Source organism: Mesocricetus auratus, unplaced genomic scaffold, assembly GCF_017639785.1.
Source record: "Mesocricetus auratus isolate SY011 unplaced genomic scaffold, BCM_Maur_2.0 Super-Scaffold_100013, whole genome shotgun sequence".
NCBI classification, from domain to species: domain Eukaryota; kingdom Metazoa; phylum Chordata; class Mammalia; order Rodentia; family Cricetidae; genus Mesocricetus; species Mesocricetus auratus.
Window position 1 is genome coordinate 21326429 of NW_024429196.1, and position 22424 is coordinate 21348852.

The 22424-nt window shown below is 41.8% G+C and overlaps 1 protein-coding gene across 5 annotated transcripts in view; it reads left to right on the top strand.

Moving 5' to 3' along the window:
* The first annotated feature begins 4232 nt into the window (after window positions 1–4232).
* The window catches only part of Nmt2 (N-myristoyltransferase 2), a 42966-nt gene continuing 24774 nt past the window's right edge, over window positions 4233–22424 (top strand). Inside the window, exon 1 of one of the 5 annotated variants that reach the window (XM_040755481.1) lies at window positions 4233–4255. Coding sequence is in view for 4 of the 5 variants with exons in the window: in XM_040755477.1 (XP_040611411.1) it covers window positions 4585–4694 (110 nt within the window). In the remaining variant the exon portion in view is untranslated. Of the gene's footprint in view, window positions 4256–4489; window positions 4695–22424 lie in introns of those variants that run through there. The other 4 variants (XM_040755477.1, XM_040755478.1, XM_040755479.1 and 1 more) reach the window with 4 other exon arrangements.

The following is a 22424-nucleotide window of genomic DNA, read 5'->3' on the forward strand; positions in this document are numbered from 1 at the left end:
TGTGGCTGTGTGACTGTGTGACTGGATGGCTGTGTGGCTGTGTGGCTATGTGGCTGTGTGGCTGTGTGGCTGTGTGACTGTGTGACTGGATGGCTGTGTGACTGTGTGGCTGTGTGGCTATGTGGCTGTGTGGCTGTGTTGCAGACCCCTGGCAGCTTCTTTCCTTCTTGTCTCCCTCCCCCCCCCATTCTCTTCCTGTTTATTCTCTCTGCATGCCAGTTCCACCTATTTCTCTCTCCTACCTAGCTATTGGTTGTTAAACTCCTTATTATACCAACCGGGTGTTTTAGACAGGTAAAGTAACATGCTTTTCAGAGTTAAACAAATGCAACATAAAAGATTACAACACATATTAGCATAATTACATGCATATTTCACAGCATAGAAAAGTAACACATCTTTAACTAATATTCCACAACAATTTGTACATTTCTTATTGGTAATTACCCCTACAGATAAGTAATTATCATGTTTAAGCATTATATGCGTTCTACACGGCATCAAAAACTTCACTTTTGGCAGGGGAGATACCCCAGTCAGTAAAATACCTGCCTTCCAAGCATGAGGACCTGATTATGATCCCCTAAAGCTACATAAAAAAATGTTAGTAATAGTAACACATTCTTGCAATCCCAGTGCTAGAGAAGCAGAGACCAGAGGATCCCTGGGGTTCACTGGCCAGCTAACCTCGCTTATATAGTTGAATTCCAAGCCAGTGAGAGACCTTGTCTGAAAAGAACTGGTGGATGGCATCTAAGAAATGAGACCAAAGGTTGTCCTCTGACCTCCAAATATCAAGGTATATCTCTATATGCATCTGCACAAACAAACATGGACACATATACATAATATTTATAGTTGTTTTGGCTCTTTTGGGGGGGTGGGATTCGAGACAGGGTGTCTCTGTGGCATTTGGAGCCTGTCCTGGAAGTAGCTCTTGTAGACCAGGCTTGTCTTGAACTCACAGAGATCTATCTGCCTGCCTCTGCCTCCCAAGTGCTGGGATTAAAGGCATGTGCCACTACCTTTCGACTCTGTGTTTTGGCTTTAAAATGCACTTTATATCCAAAAGTGTCATATGTCTGTGGTTACATTGAGTTATATCATCCATACCCAGCAGGACTGCTGTTGTTGGAGGAAAAAAAATGAGGGGTAGGGAAGGGACCACAAGCATTGGAGATGATACAGAGAAAACCCTTTGTATTCTTGCTAGGAATGTACATAGAGCAGCTGCTATAGACACCAATGACTGTTCCTAAAAGTTGATTCAGCAACTTTACTTCTGCCTGTATTATCCAACAGAACTGAAATCAAGGTCTTGCTTTTACAGTGGCAAAAACATGGGAGAAACCCAATGCCCACCAACAGATGAACTTATAAAACATACACACAACAGAATATTATTTAGCTTTCATAAGGAAGTAAAAGTCAATGCATGCTTTAACATACAAGATGTTGAGGCCTCTATTTTGTGTGAAATAAATCACTCTAAGAAAGGTGAAGAGTTTATGACTTTCCTACAGTAAATCAAATTTTATAAACAGAAAGTAGACTAATAGTTCTCACAGATGAAAAAAGAGAGCTGCTTAATGGTACAGAGGTGCAGTTCAGCAAGAGGAAAAGAGTTCTAGACAACAGTAATGTCAGGTGAAACCCAACTACATATTTCAAAAATGGTTGACAGCAAGTTCTATGTTGTATATTTTATGACACTTAAAAGCATACTTAAAAAACAAACAACAAGACCAACTACACAATCATTGTCTTATACTTCTAATAGAAGATGAGCCAAGCAGAAGGAGACAGTCCCAAGGGCCACTTTTAACACACTGGCAAACACTCTAAGGAAGTGTTTCCTGCTCAACTAAACCTTGGATTTCATCTTTCAGAAGCTGCCACTTGTCTGACTCCCTAGACTCCTGGATGAAGCCAGAGAGAAGTAAAGCACTTTCCAGACACTGTTTCTGTACACGACAATAGAATTTAGGACTCCTCCAGGGCTGTCCACAAACTTTTATCTCCTGCAAAAGATTAATATTCTGCCAAGAAACGTTTGAATTTTATAAGGCTTCAATCTAGTGCTGTGCAAATGTCTGGCACAGATCCTTTCCATTCTGCAGAACAGATGTTCCCTGCTTGTCATTATTTCCTGATGTTTACTGGTTTCTGATGCCCTCTTCTCCAGGACTGTTTTCTGTTTTCTTAGTCTCCCTCCCCCTAGGCAATATTTCTTGAAAGTTGAAATAAAAGTGTGCTGCATTTCCTTTGCCTTGGTGTTTGAAAAATGCTTGAGAGAGCCTGTTACAAGTGCGGATCTTAGGTCAGAGACTCTTGTGTCCCAGAATAAAAGATTGCACCAAGGACACACGGTTAGAAGTAGAGTTAGTTTATTAAGAAAGAAAAGGCACCTCCCAGAATTCAGTGGGCTAGCAGGCTGAGGGAAAAGCCCCAAAGCGCTAGGCCACGAGGTACATGACCCTTCACAGGACATTTACAGAGTGCCAGCTTCTCACAGATTTTAATGTAATGTGCTTTTCTATTCCATTCTGTGAGCTAATGGCTTTCTCTGCCTGCTGGTTTCCTTTTTATGTTAATCTTGATGCTGATTTCCCCAGTCTATTCTCCTGTCACAACCCACTCTGACAGGTTAAAATGGCTGATTTCATAGGCTACCTCCTGGTTAGAGCTCTGTTGCCAGGCTACTTACTCGGCTATTTATGTTTATAGGGTTGAGGGGCAGGAACCTCACTCATCTGTCTGCCTTTATCCAAAAGTTTGAGTCTAAAGGCCACTCAGGAATAGTTGCAATTGTTAAGGGTAAAAATGGCATTTTTCTCCATGTTTAGGTCTCATTTACACTTTTTCCAAAAACATCAAACAAATGTTGGACCTTGAAATTGCTCTGCAATTTGTGTCTAGGTCATTCTAGCTCATTGCATTTTAGCCATATTCTCCCTTGCATGTGTGTAGGGGTGGGGTGGGGGTGGGGTGGGGGTGAGGTGGGTATCCCCTCATTGCACTAAAAATTTAAGGTGTCTTTTAAGGACTTTTCCCTTTTTATAGAGTTTTGGCAATTGCCTATGTAAGACGGCCTCGCAGACTTCCGGTGGTCTGGCAGGGCCTTTGAATTCTTCCTATCTCTGGAAAGCAAAGGGCTGCAGTTGGACCATTTAACAGCAGTGTGAATTTCACCAGCTTCTTATCTGTCTCACACAAGAGAGTCTCTGTCCTGTATTCCCAGTCCTTTATTTTCCCTGAGACAAGTCTCTTGCAGCCCAAGATGTCCTTGAACTGTGTGTGTAATGGATGCTGGCCACAAGAACTCCCAATCTTGTTACCTCCCAGAGTGTTGGTATAACAGGCATGGGCCAGCAAGCTTGGCTTCCTTCCTCTCCTGTTTCCTGATAAGAGGATGATTTCAACACCATCTAAACACGTTTGCTTGGAGGTCTAGGTCATGACCTTCACTTAGGAGAAGGCAGGTGACCTGCCTGAAACCACCCAATTGCCCGATTTGGAGGGCTTTCGCATTTCTCACAAAATGTTCGTTCTGTTCTCGGCTGAACGAACCCATTTAGAGCAATTCAGAAGTTATGGTAATTTTCTGTTTAGGGCTCTGAGGTTGCTTGCAACAGGGAGGCGGGGAGATTGGAGCACTCTGACTTTGGCTTGATGAGCATTGGGTCCTGAAACATGAAATGGAAAATTTTCAAGTATATGTGGAAGAGGAGGCAGGGAGAGCTTCAGGAAATCGAAGGCCTGAGTGAAAAAAAAACCCGGCAGAAGTCCAGAGCGTTGAGGAACACACAGACGTACAGAATCGTGTAACCCGCTCTTGCAAACGCTGACGCACAGCCCTGAAACTGAACACGCGGTAACCTGGATCCCAGGTCCAGACGAGAAACTCCTAGCGCATCCTAATATAGGCCCCGCCCCGCCCCCTACAGCCTGGAGCTCCGGCTCTACAGTCGTTCCCGCCCCCCCAAACACCTCCCATCGCTAGGCTAGGGAAGAAGGGCAAGCCTCGCCCGGCCCTCCAGTCGGCTGACGTGGGCGGGGCCGTACGGGCTGAAAAGCGCCCTGGCGGCTAGCGAGTGGGCGGGACAATGCCAGCCGAAATGGGCCGAAGCGAGCAGGCGGGATGGGCGGGGCCTCGCCAGCTGAGGCGGAAGCGGGAACGCGAGATGAGCGGCGCCTCACCCGCTAAAATAGGCGGAAGTGGGAAGGCGAGATAGGCGGGGCCACGGCTGCTAAGGTAGGCGGGAGCGTACGGGAGAGGTGGGAGGGGGGCCGTGCCCGCTGAGGTGGGCGAACAGATGAAATGGGCGGGAGCGAGCGCGAAATGTGGGCGGGGCGCACGCTGGGCGAGGCGGGCGGGACGGCCGAGACAGGCGGGAGCCGCAAGCGAGTGGGCGGGGCCGCGCCGGCCGGGGTGGGCGGGGCCAGCGGGGTGGGCGGGGCCGCAGCCTCTAGACTCGGAGCCCGAGGGTGGGCGGCACTAGAGGGAGCTGCGGCCGCGCCCGTCCTGTCGCGCCTCGCTTGCTGCTCGGAGCGCCGCCTCCCCAGCCGCTCGGAGCCGCCGCGATGGCGGAGGACAGCGAGTCTGCGGCCAGTCAGCAGAGCCTAGAGCTGGACGACCAGGACACGTGCGGAATCGACGGGGACAATGAGGAGGAGACGGAACACGCCAAAGGGTAGGAGGTGGCGCGCGGGCGCGACAGGCAGGGCGGGGACCGCGCGCACCTCAGGGCTCCGGCGCCGGCTCGTGGCGTGCGGGAGCCCCTCGGCCGCTCCGCCCGGCGGTGGCCTCGTCCCGAGACCATTGTGAGGTGCGGGTCTCCCGGCTCTCGGGGAGCGCGCGGGGTGGGCGAGGCCCGAGGTGGGCGGGGAGACTGCGACTCGGGCCCGGGGACCCGCGTCTGGGCTGTCACCTGCCGCGCGCCCCCGCCGGCCGGCCTCACCCGGCCGCGGCGAGTGGCTCGGGGTGGGAACCCAGCAGGGGCGCAAGGCCCTTCTCTTTGTGGCGGCGGCGGCGGCGGCGTCTTGGGCCGCAGGGGCGAGCGGGATGCAAGTAGTGCGGCTTGCGCCTTGGCATCCTTCTAGTACTTTCTCGTCACCCTCCCCCCACTCCAGCCGCCGCTAGCCCCCCGTAGAGACGAAACCCGCAAGGCCAGTCGTGGGGTGTGGGACAGGGATGCGCCCTAGGCGGTCTCGGGACTGCTGGCGCCGAGCTGCACAAAGTTCTGCCCCCTAGGCCCGGTAAAGGGCGCCTCGGGCATCCAGGTCCCGGCCGCGACGCCTGAGGACATTCAGATTTGCGACCTCGGGTCGTGTCCGCAGAGCTTTCTGGAGCAGAGCTGACCGGTGGACTGAGTTCCGGCGGCCCCGACCTTACCCTGGCTGCAAACCTGGTGTCTGATCTCCAAAACCAGACGTACTTTTAACACTTGATCGGTTTCTCAATGCGTGCCTGCCCTCTTCTCCCCTGCAGACTGGATCTGTTCGCTGTTGGGGAAAAGACTGCTTCTGGTTAAGGCTGGTATTGAAGTTGTGTTTTAGAGGCGGGGATCGGGGGACGATTTTAAATAAAGACTCGTGTCCTTTTGTAGGTACTTTTTGCCTCAGTCTTTTGCCCTGTTGGATTCAAACTATGCGCTGGCATAGAGCCGCTACTGCTGCCCCTTAGAAGTGAGATTCTGCGAACCATGGTGACTGTGTAGAAGTGGGTCAACCCAAAAACACGATAGGGGAGCCTGAGTCACAGACGGCTTATTTATTCAGTTCATGGGGGAATCTTTCAAGAATTGGTATTTTGTTCAAGGTCTATTTTAGCCTTTATTTAAGAAAGGAGACATCATTGATCTTGAACATGGCATAAAATATTAAATGACAAATGAAGAAAAGGAAAAGCTGACTACATGTGTCTCCCCTTGGCAAGTTGCTTTTTAATTTTTTCAGCGAACAATTCAGTGGCAGCTGCAAGTACTGAATGCTATCATTCAAGTATAGTTTTTTCTTTTTTCTTAAGCCAGAAGAGGGAATTCTACAGAAATCTGAACGTGAGTTCTGTTTATGAGTAATAGAAATTTGCCTGTGATAGTCGAATAGGAATGCATTTTTGAAACACAAGCTCTTTTGCCAGAAATGGGTCCAGGTGAATGCCGATAGATACCTTAACTAACTTCAGCGCCTGTCTTGTCTTTCTGGGGAGACCCTGGACTTGTAGTTCTTCCAGTTTCTCAGTGTTCTGTGTCTCATTAAAGTTTCCTTGCCTACACAGTTGAGGATACCCTTGGTGCAAGGAATTACTCGTGTGGAAATGGGGCTATTTGATACCTTGATATAGGCTGTTTTAAGTTCCCAAAAGAGCATCCAAAGGTATTTTGGGCCCTCTTCAGAGATTTCCAGACTTCCACATCAGCACATTAATTGTATGTTACAATGCTTAATCAAAATTTAGAGCTGTCCAGTGAATTGGATTGTTTTAACCAGGAGTAGGCAATTCGATAACAACTTGTAGTTGGAAAAGATTCATATAATGTATTTATTGTTATCTATTAAAATGCAGGGAGATTAGTAAAACTCGCTTCCCTTCTCTTGTTGGAATGCTTTTTCTAAAACACACAATTTAGACAACACAATTTGAGGAAGTCATCCTGTTTTATTTGGCTCATGAATTAATAGTGCTCTGTAGAAACTCAAGTTTTCTTTTAGTAGCTCACGTTTGTCAGGGCTAAAATACGGAAAACTTTCCCGTCCCCACTTGGCCTCTTCATTCGCCACTAGTTTAAATAAACAACAAATAATGAGCCTTTGGAGAATGAACAGATAATGTTTTGCCTCTAATAGGTAAAGTACTGCTTCTGAGCCAGTAGACAATGGTCAGTGCAGGGAGCAGTAATTTGTTCAATAGCTCCCCTGTGGCCTCAAAGGATTAATATACACCCAGCATTCAGTATAATGCATTTATTTATAAGTTGTTTTAGCTTACTGTGTTGAAATTACAGGTTCAAATAAAGGAAAACTATCCAGTAAGATATTACTATGCCTTTGATTTTGTAGAAGTTTGTTTGTTGACTTGTTATTTCACTTTGTGGGTAACATTGAAATTCCATAAACAAAATGAGAGGTTTTATGTTTAAAACAATAGTATAAGTCTAAAATACTTGAATGTCACCATTTTCATGGAAAGTTAAAACTGTTTGGTCCACCCAAATACAGTAACAGCCTATCACTCTAAAAATTATATGCATTCTCAAAATATTGGCAAAGGGAGAGAGTGCCACTTTTAACTAGTGACAGAATAGCTCAAACAGTGTGGTTTTATTATTTTCAAATAATATGTGGAAAATTAGGGGTAGGGTAATTGAAGATCACCTAAAAAAGAGATCCTTAAGTAACTTGCTTTACCATGAAGTTTAAAAATGGAATAAAATAAATAGGTATCAGTAAAGAGCTTGAGGAAACTTGAAAACTTCCAGGCAAATTAAAAGTCCAGATGACTGAAGATTCCATTTCTGTCCTGGGTAGCCTTGGCAGGAAAGAGATTATCTGCAGCATGGCTAGGAACTTGCCAACCCAGGTGTGAGGCTACTGAGGCAACCCAAGATCTTTCATGCTAAATACTCCACTTGGTCTTCATTTGTTCTGCCTTCTCGGTATCTGAAGGGACTTGGCAAAACTGTTGGAAAGGGGGCCCAATGTTAAATCCACAAAACCTCATGGTCTTGCCCCACTGAGGTGTGTTTTCTCCACTTGTAAACTACATCCTAGAGGGTTCCTTCATCTTCGCTCTACACTGAGTACTGTGTTACTTAGATTTTTAGCCACGATGGTAAATACCCGAGAGAAACAGCTTAAGATTGAAAGATTGATTTTGACTCAAAATTTCAGGACCATAGTCTGTTAGTTGAGTTGTTTTAGGACAGAGGCCAGGATAGAATGATTTGAAGGAGTAAAGTTGCTCACCTTGTTGGCTATCAGGAATGGGGGTGGCAGGTGTAGGGATGTACCTACTATGCATTTTGCTCTGGGTTTGATTCCTGATACCATAAAAATTTTAGCCAAGTGTGGTGGCACATGTCTGTAATCATGACCTAAGGAAGCTGAAGAGTACCTTTAATTTGAGACTAGCCTGGATTCCATAGTCAGACACTGTTTTTGTTGTTGTTGTTGTTGTTTTTTAATAAGAAGCTTGAGACAAACTAATATGTGGTTTTATGTTGATTTACAGTTCTTTGGGCATATTCTCAGGAGTGGCATAGCTAATTCATAGAATATTTGTTTCTGTTTTAGTAGTGTTATTATTTAGGAAACTCTATACTGATTTCCATACTGGTTCGGCTAATTTACATTCCTATTCTTACCAGCAACATATACAGGTTGCCTTTCTCTCACCATCTTAATATGTGCTGGTGTTTGCTTTCTTAAATGATAGTCTCTTAGACTGGGGGGTGAAATAAAATTTCAGTATTTTAATTTCTATTTCCTGATGGCCAAGAATGCTATCTTTTTTTTTTTTTTTTACTGGCTGTTTGTGTATCATTTGACAGCTGCCTGTTCATTCTCTTAGCCCATTTATTGAATGGATTGTTTGGATTCTTGGTGGTCTTTTAAGATCTTTATGGAAAAGAGATACTTCTGTCAGCTCTGTAGCTAGCAAAGATTTTCTCTCACTACAAGTTGTCTCTTCATTTGCACAGAAGCCTTTTAATTTCATCAATCCCATTTGCCAGCTCTGCTGAGCTACTTCCAGAAAGTCCCTGTCTTTGCCAGTATCTTTAAGTACTTTCCTTACGTTTCCCTCTAGCAATTTCAAAGTTTCAATCTTACATTAAGATTTTCAATTGTTTTGTTGTTGTTTTGTTTTTTGGTACAAAGGTACAGATCTAGTACTGTTCTTTTACATGTGACTATCCAGTTTTGCCAGTATCATTTATTGAAGAGGCTGCCTTTTTTTCAGAATGGGCTTTTGGCATCTTTGTTTAAAAATCAGGTGGCTGTCATTGTGGGTTTTATTCTGTGTCCTCTATTTCCACTGATACACAAGTTTGTTTTTGTGCCAGAACCGTGCTGTTTTTGTTATGGCCTGTAGTGTATCTTGGAATGAGTAACACCGGTATTGTTCTTTTTGCTCAGTCTTGCTTTGGCTATTCAGTGTCTTTTGTGCTTCCATATGAATTTTTTGATTTTGTTGTTGTTGTTTCTATGAAAAAGTTGAACTTTTGACAGTAATTCAATTTGTAGATTGGTTTTGGTAAAGCACATTAAAAATTCTTTTCTTAGGAAAATGTAAGATCCAATATGCCACGAAGATCAGATCTTTTATTTGTTTTGTTTTTGAGACAGGGTCTCAGTGTCAATCCAGACCTGTCTTGTCTGGAATTTACTGTGTAGCCTAGACTGAACCCCCTCTCCCTCAGCCTTCCTTGTGCTAGGATTACAGGTATGGACTTTTACATACCTTGGAATTAAGAAACAAAAACAATAAAACAACCCTTCTTGTACCACCCTCCAATGGGGGTAGGGATCAAGATAACACAGTGTGTCTGGCTATCGTTGAAACTATGACCACTTCCTTTACTTAGTCAGCTTCATGGTATCAGTAAGAAAATGCAGAAACATACTGTGACTCTAAATCACTGGAAATTTAAGGGATAATTCAAAGCTGTACTTTCTTAAATGTGATCTACTGTCAGATGTATAAATCTACATGGAAAAATAGATTAACAGCTCTGGCCCAAGGGATCCTCCTTGTTCAAGAAATACTTAAAATACCTAAAACAGTGATCAGATATCAACTAAGACTTGCATCTTAGATGGTGACATCACTTTTGGCCCAGAGCAGACTTTACCCAGAAGCTGGCTGAAATATACAGTTTCTAAGGACAGAATACACACTTTGCCATCTTTGTTAATCATTATCAATGTATATCACTTTAGCAGGGTAAAGCTGTTCAAGTTTTAAGAAATCAGTTTATTTGTCATTATTCCATTTGAATATATTTGTCACTTTTACTGGTTACATGAGTAAAACATGCAGATTAAAATTAAAAAATAAACTATACAGAGAGCGAAATTCCTTGGTTAATCCTATTTGTTTGTACCCTAATTTAATTGACAATATAACTGATTCACCTTTTAATATTTGCCCAATCAACATAAATAAGATCATGGTTTATGTGGTTCATTGGCAAGCTTGTATTTTTTTTTTGAATGTTTGCTAGCATGTTCTGAGGCAGTAGAAATGCCCAGTGCAGAAGTCAGTGCTGTTAGGCACTTGAATGAAGCTAGAGTGACTGAAGAACTAAGATTTCAATTCATTTAAATTAATTTACAAAAAAAAGATAAGTGACTGTCATTATATACAACTCAAATAATGTGTACCTTTGAATTTCCTGTTTTTATATGCTTAAACATTTCCCTGTCTTTTATAGAATATAGCATTATCATTTTTTTCTTCCTTCTGGGATGGATTTATTTATTTGTTTATTTATTTATTTTGGTTTTTCAAGATATGATTTCTCTGTATTGCAGCCCTAGCTGTCCTGGAACTAGCTCTGTAGACTAGGTGGGCCTCGAACTCACAGAGATCCACCTGTCTCTGCCTCCCAAGTGCTGGGATCAAAGGCGTATGCCACCACCACCCAGCCGCAATTCTTTAAATTTTTAACAAGCATGTTTTCATGATATTTCTCTATCATTGTCACATTTTAAACTACTATAAGCTACAATCTTAGCACTTGGGAGATAGAGGCAGAAGAGTCAGGAATTAAAGGTCATCACACCATAGTAACTTGGATGTTAGCCTGAGCTCTATGAAACTTTTATCTTAGAAAAACAAAAAATTGTAACCATTATCCAAAACATTTTACCATTTTACTTTTTGGTGCTCCTTTTCTCCTTCTATTTCACATGTTTACCCTCAGCTTGCCGCTTTTCATTATAAATCTTTGTTAGAGTGACCACTAATAGCCACACAACATAGTCTATACTAGGCTATTTTGAAATTTCCTCTGCCAGTGAAATTAATCCAAAACTCTTCACTCTAGCCTCAGGTAGACTTTTCAGACAAGGGCAAAAGAGCATCCACTTTCTTTACCAAAATATCACAAGAATAATTTCTAGGCAACATACTAAAGTTCTTTTCCTCTGAAACCTCTTGACGACCCCCCCCCCCAGTTTCAAATCATTCTCAGCACCTCTGCCTTCCATGCCCACCAAAGTCAGGCCTATCAATAATAATACCCCAGTCCCCGGTGCCAACTTCTGTCTTAGGATTTCTATTGCTGTGAAGTGACACCATGGCCACAGCAACCCTTATAAAGGAAAACATTTAATTGAGGTGGCAGCTTACAGTCTCAGAGGTTCAATTCATTATCATTATGGTGGGACATGACGGCGTGCGGGCAAACATGGTGCTGAGAGGTAGCTGAGAGTTCTACATCTTGCAAGCAACAGGAAGTGGACTGTCTCACTGGGAGTAGCTTGAGCATAGGAGACCTCAAAGCCCACCACCACAGTGACACACTTCCTGCAACAAGGAAGGTTATACCTACCCCAACAAAGCCATACCTCCTAATAATGTCACTCCCTTTGGGGGCCATTTTCTTTCAAACTGCCACTCACTAGGGTTTGAATATCCTTTCACTTTCTGAATCACCATTCTTTTGTTTTTAAAGCTAAATAAAATGGCACACACTATTAATTAACAATTAATTATAATTTCTTGGGTACTTAAATTTCCATGGTTCTCAAGTCTGTCCAGGCTGCTTCCATCTTTCATTTTAATGGTATCCTAATGTTTTTGGTTCCTTATCAACATCTGACTTTATGTGAAACAGTTCTCTTGAATATTTCTATCAAGTACTCCCTAATATGTGCTACTGTGCATAGCATCTATTAAAGGTGTTGTGCATAATGGCATGGAGGACTATAGCATATGAAAGAAAAGAACTTCTAAATTCTTTGTCAGACATTGCCCAACAGAAGGAATTAGTCTGTTTCTGTGACTCCCTGTAAACCCTCATTGCTGCTTCTCCTCCATGTTCTCTCCTTTGGAGAATGAATGCCTGTGTTTTTCTACTTCTCCAGATTCAAAGTCTTGCAAATTTGTGTTATTTCATGAAGCTTTTCATGGTCATGATGACCTCAGGTGATGGTTCCTGTCAAGGCCCTGGAGCCCTTCCTTATAAAATGTGATCTTTCTGTGCAGTCTGTCCACCATTCTCTCTCTTGCTATCTTCTCCCCCATTGTCTGCTCAGGCAGGCCCTTGTTTTTACTGCAAAGGTAGCATGTTCCTAAAGATAAGTTACTTAAACAAGGTCACAAAGCTGAAAAGTGGGGGAGGGGGGAAAGCATAGTTAATGTGTGTCTAACTTGTGTAAACTGACTCAGCTAAAAAGTGATTTTATTTAAACATAGCAATATGTGACCTGAAAGTAGGGCTAGTCTTTATTAGAATTGAGGATCCAAGGTCTATTTATCTGCTTTCTCCTATTCTGCCTCCTTAGTTAAGTCCTCATTGTCCAAAGGGTATTTCTTAACTCAGATTCTCTAGAACACACCTCACTGGTTCCTAGACAATAGGAAAATTATTCAGACTCGATCAGTAAGATGTGGTGGATGAAGAACCAGCAGATAAGGGGAAGGGATTATTGTGGAACACAGCATAGCTATTCAGAAGCACCTCACGTGAGATTTGTGCTTATTATAATTGGAATCATGAACAAACCAAAGGCTCATGTGTTTAAAGGATTGGTGACATGTGGGGTGACCATCCTGGGAAGCTGTAGAAACTTAAGAAGTAGGCTTAGAGAGAGAACTTTAGGTTGTCAGGGAGTGCTCACAAGGGGTGGGGAACCAGGCTCCCCTCCTCACTCCCCTTTGCTCCTTGGCTTGTGGTCTAAACAGTCTTACACACAGGCTCAGAGAAACTGGGCTACTTGGTCATGCACTGAACTCCTAATATGATCCAGAATAATCCTTTCCTCTTTAACAGTTTTTCTTAGGTTTTGTTTATTGCAGTCATGAAAAACTAACACAGTGGTTTTTAGAGGGGATATGACAAGACTGACTTTGGACCAGTTTGTGCCTTCCAAAGTAATCTATAGAATCCCTAAATCACTAGTGCCATAGTGTTAGTAGGGAGGGTCTTTATAAGGGAATTAAATAATGAGGGGGAAGATGTGGCTTCAGTAGGATTAAATTGTGATTCAGTGAGGAAGAAACAAAGAACTCTGTCTACTGGAACTCAGTCATTCCAGCACACTGGTCCATCCTTATCATGGACTTCAATTCTGAAACTATGAGAAACAACATACTGCTTAAACAATATACTGATAAATCTTTATACTGTAATAGCAGCCAAGCTATACCTACAAAGCATGAACTTATTTATGTCTGCCTGTAGAGTTCTAGGTAGACTGTAAACATTGAGATAGAACTTTGCATCTTTGAGTCTTATACTGTCTGGTATCTCATATACATTAAAATTTTAATAGAAATTTGTTGGAGTAGTTTTTTAAACGTGTGGGGGGTATGATAGCGAAGGAGAGGAGGGTGTGTGGAGGTCAGTGAACATCTACACTTTCATTTAGATTGTGGGGACTGGAGTGAGGTTGCCAGGCTTCATTTGGAAGCATCATTACCCGCTCTCCTATCTCCATTGCCTTCTAGTATGTCTTTAAGCCCAAATGACAAATTCACTTTAGAGTTGGAAAAAGTTTGCTTAGGTGCAGATTTTAAAGTTAACTATTTCTGAGACAAAATCTTGATATTTATCTCCACTCCTTACTGGCCTTCAGGGTAGCTGTGGGCTACTAGCCTTCTGAAACGTATCAGTGGCTTGCTACTTTGACCAGAGATGGTGTGGCTTTAACAATATTCCCTATATCAGTCCCCAGAGGAGTTGAAGCTGCAGAATCCAGTGTCTGAAATCTCACTGTAGAGGAGGCCATCACCTAGCCTAGCAACAACAGCTGGGACGTTGGCTTCCTGCTGTAGATTGTCAGTTACCCAAGGAGAACAGGGTGAAGAAATTAATGCTAGAATTGCATATGTGAGCAAGCAAACCCACATTACTTCTTCAAGAAACTGAACTTCAGGTAAAATTCATTTTTTAATTTGGTGGCCGTGACATAACTTACATAAGATGTTCATGATTCAGGATGAATACATATTAGTAGCCAGGGCAGCTGATTATTTGTTTGAACCTTAGCTGACTTGACCAGCTGAGTTTCAGTTCTTTTCCATCACCGGGACAATGTGATATGGTTATGAGAACCTTGAATTCTCTGCCTTTTCTTCTAGTTAAAGGGATTTGTTCTCCTAACAAGGGCACCAGCACATATGTACACATATGAGTACTGAAGATGTATGCTAATCTACCTGATCAAAGACATAGTCACAAGAAGGTATTCAAAGGTCATGAATGAGATCCTGAAGATCCAAAAGGCATCAATAAATATCTTAAGAGATACCAATAGAAATGCAAAAATAAGGAGCAGTACAGTATAGTAATGATGTAAATTCTGACTTTAGACTGGCTAGATTTAAGTCCTGGCTTTCTAATTACTAAACATGTTACTTTCAGGGAGTTACTTAATGGCCTCATATTTCAGTTTACTTTTCTTTCAAATGGAAATAATGTGTTCTTATTTTGACAGTTTACAAGATGAGATCTAAGGCATTTTTTACAGCATCTCTCCTATGTGTTATGTTCTGTAAATTGCTAGCTGCTGTGATAGTGACAGGTGGTTGTTAATGGTGGTGGTGGTAACTGTAATAGCAGCGATAGTGGTAATGGTGATAGTGGTGATATTACAGAGATAGTGATGTGGGGTTGGTAGTGTTGGTGGTTGTGATAATGATGCTGATGATATAGGTGATGGAGGTGCTATGCTATGATGTTAATAAAGTTGATGGTGATAAAAGTTTTGGTTTTGGTAAAGCTGTGATATTGGTAATAGTGATGGTTATTATATTTAACAACTACAGTTGATGATGGTGATGGTAATGATGGTTATGACAAAGACGATGTGTGGTGTTGGTGAAAACAGTGTTGATGCTGCTGCTGGTGGTGGTGACGATGACAGTAGCCATGCCAGACTTTTCTTGTCAGTGGTTGCATCAGCTTACGTCTACCAGAGGCATCACGTACTTCTGATGTTACTGGACCAAAAAAATACTTGCCAGATTAGTGGACAAAGAAGAGCACATTTTTTTCAAGAGTATTGACTGCCTGGGTCTTTTCTTTGGTGAAGTGCTTATTCGGATCATCAGCCCATGATTCTGTCAGACTTTTGTCTTTTTCTTAATGATTTTTAAAATTGATTTCTCGTTCACCCAGAAAGTATTCATTGAGGATCTTTTGTATGCCAGATACTATTTTAGGTGCTGGAAATAAATTCAAAACCCTGTGTTTATGGGTATTGCATCAAGTTGGAGACAGTACAGTTTGAGCTAGCATTGTATTACATTAATAAAATAAAAGCAGGTGCTAGCATTGTGTTACATGAATAAAATAAAAGTTGGACCCTCATCAAGACTAGACTGGAGAAACCCACAGAAACAGCTAACCTGACCAAGGGGGAGCTCATGAAACCCAGACTGATAGCTGGGAGACCAGCACAGGTCTGTTCCAGACCCCCTGAACGTGGGTGTCAGTTTGGAGGTCTGGGGCCTCTAGTAGTGGATCAGTATTTATCCTTAGTACACGAATGGACTTTGGGAGCCCACTCCACATAGAGGGATACTCTCTCAGCCTAGACACACGAGGAATGGTCTAGGTCCTGCTCCAAATGATATGACAGCCTTTGAAGATCCCCCATGAAAGGCCTCACCCTCCTTGGGGAGCAGAAAGGGGATAGGATAGGCCATCGGTAGGCAGGGGAGGAGGGGGAGGGAGAGGGAACTGGGGTTGACATGTAAAACAAGCTTGTTTCTCATTTAAATTTTTAAAAATTAATTTAAAATAAAGTTTGCATCACTTTAAAAAAAATAAGTTGGACCCTCACAGTGATAGCTAATTAGATGCTGAGTGACTTCTGTCATGCTGCTAAGTTCTTCTATGCATTAACTCACTTGATCCTTAGGATTTTCCCAATATTGTTTATTGAAAATGTCATCCATTTGTAGATGTATAAACTGAGGCACAGAGAAGTTAAATGATACACTCAATGTAGTTGTAGTGTTAGGACTAGAATTCAGTGGTCATATCTGACTGTCAGGGGCTGGGAACTTGCTCTGGGCTCAGAAAGAAGCAGGATGGGTTTTTGTGGGTATTCTCTAGGAGCTCTAGTCTGTTGGCTCTTCTAGTAAATCCTGTCTATAGTTGTCATTTACATTTTGCTGGAGTAGCAAGTTCAGTATTTGACCTTTCCATGTGAGAGATGGAGTGAGTTGGTTCCAGTGGCAGGTTTAAACAAGGCCCAGAATCCCATCCCACCTCACATTTCCGGCTCAAGAAAACAAAATTCAGAACTTGTTTAGATCTTTGATGAGTAAATCTCGGAGAAGAGGAGCATCGAACTCTTATTAAAGCTGGAGAGATTTTCATGAAGGGGCCAACATGATTTCCACAGTTGCATTTCTGGACTTGGTGATCTACCTCAAGTGGAATCTGCATCGGACTTATTGAATTTCCATGTGGAACCTTTTTCTAAAAGGGTTTCTCTTCTACTGTCCTGGTGCCTGCTCAGTATCTTGCCTACTCAGGCTTATGGCATCTTTCTGCCATGTGTTCTTTCAGAACCTGTGGCCTTCTGTAGGAAGCAAATCTCAATTAAGCAGCTCTTATGGTTCTGGATCTGTTCAGGCCTCCTTCATCCTGCTACCCCAGCATTAGGAGTTTACTGGTTAATATTATTAAAAGATTTCATTCACACAAAATGTATATACCATGCAATTTGCCCATTGAAAGCATACAATTTAGTGGCTTCTATAATATCCACAAAGTTCTACAACCATTACCACAATCTGTTTAAGAAGTGATTTTCATCACTGCAGAATGAAAACCGCTTCCCTAAGCAGTCTATTGTAGTCAGATATTTCTTTGGACTTCCAGCTCACAATGACATGAGACTTATTAATTATGAAAGCTTGGCCTTAGGTTAGGTTTGTCCCACTAGCTCTTATAACTGAGGATATACCCCTGTCAATTCTTACTCCCTATCCTGGTTTCTTGAAGGCTTCTGAGAAATGGAAAAGTAGCTTGCCCTCATTTAAGGGTTGGGAAAGTTGGAATATGTGTGCGAATTTGAAAGAAGAGATAGCATTTGGTGCCAGCTTTTGTAGTTCCTTGCCAGTTTTTGATGTTCAGATAAGCAAGGGAAGGAAGAATTTATAAACTAGGCCTAATAAAAGTTGAGCATATTTTCTTCATTATATCAAAATTAAAAGGTACAATTTTAAGCTAGGCATGGCAGCACACTTTAAATCTCAGCACTCAAGATGAGTCTGGCCAAGGCAGATGTGTCTCTGTAAGTTTGAGGCCATTCTGGTCTATATTGTGAGTCCTAGACGAGCCAGGACTGTACAGTAGAGATGCTTTTTTTTAGTTATAGAGATTAGGGAGGGTGTTTGGGTAAGTAGTATTAATTAACTCTTCAAACTTAATACAAATTTCATCACATAATTGTCCTAGTTTATATTATAGGTGATATAAACTTGTTTAAGGAATTTTTGATGAAATAATCTGGTGTTTTTGCTTCTAATGTCTCTGTATCCTCTCCAGTGTCTTAAAATACATTTTCTAGAAAGCCACACAGGACACGTTTCTGGATTGTACACTGACAGTTTCAAGCATGCCCACCAATCATGGCTATTCATTCCCTGTTGTAAGAATGTGCTTTAGGAATGTGGGCTATTTCAGACTGGCTTTCTGATGGGTTCTGGAAAAGGGTTCTGGCAGGAGAGAGGTTCAGGAAGCAAGGGTATGTCCTCACTGACTTCAGCCTCCAGCACAGTGCTGAACACCAAGTGAAAATTTAGAGAACATTTGGTATTAGGTTCAGTAATCTCTACTACAAAGGTAGGGGAAATTGTTGCTTTTCAGAGTTGTTTTACTGTCTGGACATTCATGACTGGAGCTACCCTGAGAGCCAAAATAACACACAAGTCACTCATTCAGAAGGTATTTGTTATCACATCTTCTAGTGAGAGGCATTAGGGACCTTTGAGATGCCAGTATGAATTGATTTCTTTTATTCCATGCACACACACATGTATTCACATGTGACTCCCACATTAGCACAGTACTGTCACCACCACTTCAGAAGGTGCCAGCTTGGACACATTCAGGAGGAAAACATAAAGTATTCTTGCTCCAAATCAGAATATTGCAAACCAGGCATATCCACAGCATATTTCTAGCTCTGGCACCTGGCTCTGATAAACTCATTTCAGCCCAGGTTGCCAGTCTTATATTTATGGGCACCCTTAGTCACCAGATGATTTTAAATATAAACATGGTGACTGTATAGTTTGATTCTACCGATGAAAATAAACTACTCCTTTTTGGGGTGGGAATGCATTACTATTTTTAGACCACTGGGGTACCACTTGACAAGGTCTTAATAGACCTTCAGCAGTGAGCACTACTTTCTATTTTAGGGTTGGGAACAGGGAAACATGACTCTACAGCTGCTTATGTTTTTGTATTTTAGACTTATGAAAGAATGAATTATTCATTGAAATGTAATGTTTGTTACCTTAACATAGGAATAACTGATAAAATAAGGAATCCCTCTATAATCTTGATGTTGGGCATAAAGATTACAGTGTAGTGGGGTATGAAGTAGTAATGAACAACGTCACAGTTGTTGCTTAAGTCATAGGAGGTGCATTTCTCTCATATACTGCTCAAAGGCGGAGCCTGTCAGCCTCTGATTCACCCAGAGACCTTGGATCCAGGACACAAGACTGCTTGGCATGGAAGTCAGAATAGTCCAAAGAGAGTGGCTCTGTTTGTAAGGTAGGAGCTGGAAAGCCCACCTGGACATCTATTAAATTTGAGGTCAGCCTAACCTAAATAGTGAGATCCTATCTTTAAAACAAAAGGGAAGGAAAGAAATGGAAGTAGAAAAATAGAGCACACTTCTAGTGTGTCTGAAGGCTCAGACCTAATCAATGGTTGAACCTTTGCCTGGTTTCCTAAGATGGTTGAGAGGTATTGCTGAAAGGTAGGGCTTGGGACTTGGTTGGAACAAGTTGGTCATTTGGACTGGGGATATCCTTGTGGGTAATATCTTGTCCTGGTCCCTTCCCATATTCTTTCTGTGTATGCTGGTAGGCCATTGTAAAGTTCTGCAGACACTCCCATCACCATGGTGTTCTGCCCACCTGAATGGTTGCCAAATAGCCATGAATTAAACCATCTTAAACCATGAGCCGAACAAATCTTTTAACTCCCTTATGTTGTTGTCAGATGTTTTCCTTATAGCACCACAAAAGTCACTACTTCAAAGTCACAGAATCTGACTTTGGGGCCCCTTGAACTGGATTTATATGATTCACTTACATGACTTGTAATTATGCTGAACCTGAGCCAAGAGTTCAGTTTTGAACACAACCAGAGAGTCAAGATGGGCCTCACCATCATGGCAGATTCTTAAAGGAGCCAAACTTAAGAGAGTGTTAGAAGAGAAGAAGGGATGCATGACTTTCTGTGACCTGGAAGTCACGTAGTGCCACTTCCACTGTGGTCAGAGCAAGTCAAAGGCCATCTGGATTCAAGGGAAGAGAGAATGAGCTCCAGGTCTCCATGAAAAATGTCAAAGAATTTGTGATCTAAATCTGCTCACAGCTGTAGCATCATCTGGGGACACCATGGGGTTGTGGAAGGTGTGAATCAATGTCAGTAAGTAGAGGTGTAAGATTCTTTGTTATCACTAGTCTTTGGATACTGCAGTTTGGTTCCTGGACTAACATATTCTATTATATGAGGGCCTCTTGTATTTATAACTTTTCCCCCATTGCAGCAGTGGGTTTTAAACCCATGGCTATGTGCATGATAAACAGGTGCTATACATTGAGATACATAACCTACCCATTGTGTGACTTTTTTCTTTCTGAGATTGCCTCTTACTGACTTGCCTGTGTTGACATTGAATTTATGCTATAGCTCAGGCAGGTCTCAAATTTGCCGTCTTCTTGCTTCAGCTCCCTGTGTAGCTGAAATTACAGGTCTGTCTTTCTAATGTAGCTTTGGAATGTTAAAAACAAAATATTTCATGCATGTGCATTTGGTCCCAAATGAGTTAGAAAGCTAATATCTCAAGAGCCATAGAAAAGACAGGGGGGGTGACAACATAGAATACCTATGTAAGCAACATTTAAAAGCAAACCACAAGGAAAAAGCATTTATACCTTCAGATTATGTAATACGTTCAGAAAGATATTATAAATTCAAGTTTTAGACAATTACACCAAGTAAAGTATTAATGATGTAAACAACTAGCAGAAGCCAAATGATAACAGTGTAACTCTGGGTTTTTGTGAGGCATAAATGAGATTAAAACAGCTGGAGAGATGGCTCAGTGAATAAAACACTAGTCATATAAGTGTGAAGATCCTCCAGAATCTACATAAAAACCAGGCAGGTGTGGTCACCAGCTGTAATCCTAGCACTTAGGAGGAAAACAAGGGAAATCCCCTGAATAAGCAGACTAGCTGGACTATCTAAAATGAGTGAACTCTGGGTTCAGAGAGAAGCCCTTCTTCAATAAGCAAAGAGTAAAGCAATCAGGGAAGAAAGGCAATGTCAGCTTTGGGCTGACACATGTACATATATGTATGGTATGCATACACATGTACATAAAAAATGAGAACATGTATCCTGAGTACTGAATAAATAGATATGTGTAGATACATTCATGAAGGGTATCTGTAGATCATTTTTAGGAATGGCTGATAGAAAGGGGGCATAAAGGAACAATTCTTGAAATGACATAAATAGCCAATAGGAAAAATATCTAGCCCAATATCTAGATATGAAGGCTATGGTGAGTTTCCCCCAACCCCATCTATAAGAATATTTCAGATGAGAAAACATGATAGAAGAACAGTACTGCTGAAGGTGGAAGACATTGATATCCTTCTGCTTTCTGCTGGTGAGACTGGAAATCAGTACAGTATTTAGGAGAGACTCTTAATTACTTACCAACCCTCAAAACATGGTCTTTGACCTAGCATTTCTACCTGTGGACAAGCCAGCCTGAAAGTAGGAAGCTAGATGTGCTGAAACACTTCTGCACTAACAGCCTGTTGTATAGGGATGCTTCAACAAAATCTGACCAGTCTCAGTGCTGGGATGCTGAGCGATGAGGTAGCTTAGTGTAGAACCCCAGGAAACTCTGGAAATGGAAGGAGAGAACAAAGCAGGTTTCACGATTTTATGTTTCTGATTCTGTTGTTAGAAAATGTTATGAAAATATGATTAAAGGACATTTTTGTAAGCAAATATACCACAAAAACTTACTATGTTTGAGAGACTACTATGTTCGAGTATACATTAATGGCATTAAATCTTAGAGGATGACTGTATTATTCTAATTAGGTAGAAATCAGGAAAGAAAATAATCAGGGTTTGGAGCAAAACCAGTTGTTAACATTGCTTTCCCTACATAGGCAGTAATAGTCTCTGATGTTAAATTTTAATATACTTTCTATGAAATTCATGATAGAATAAGATAGTGAAAATTTTTAATCTGCGTCTCTCTTTTTTATTCTTTGTCTTTTTCAGAAAACAGCAGTAGAAAGGGTTCCAAACAAAAATATTTTATAAAATAATATTTTTGATGCTTAGGAATTTTTAAAATATATTTTTGTTTCTTTAATGTTGTTGGTAGTGGTGTGTGTATATGAACACATGTTATAGTGTGCCTGTGGAGGTCAGGACAACTGGAGGCCATCAGTTCTCTCTTCTACCTGTGAGTCCCAGGGATTCAACTCAGGCTGTCAGGTTTGGTAGCAGGTATCTTTACCTACTAAGTCATTTCACTGGCACAAACCTTAAAGGTTTTTATTGATTAAGGTAAAAATTTTTAATCACCTTCCTCATGTGTGGAAAAACAAGTTTCTGTTACTTCAAAGTAAGTAGTTTGATGGGCTAGGGATATAGTTCAGTAGTAGAGTGCTTGTCTAGTGTGGTCAGAGCCAAATAAACAAGAAAAAGGATGAATGTTGTCATCCCAAAGAGGTATCTGTAATGGATATTTTTATATTTGTAGGTCTTATTTTTAATGCCTGTAAGTGTTTTATATGTTTCTGTACCATGTGCATACCTGGTGCACTTACTGGCCTAAAGAAGACACCAGATCCTTTGGAACTGAGTTATAGGCAGTTGTGACTGCCATGTGGATGCTTGGAACCAAACCCAGTTTCTTTGCAAAAGCAGCCAGTGCTCTTAACCTTTGAGCCATCT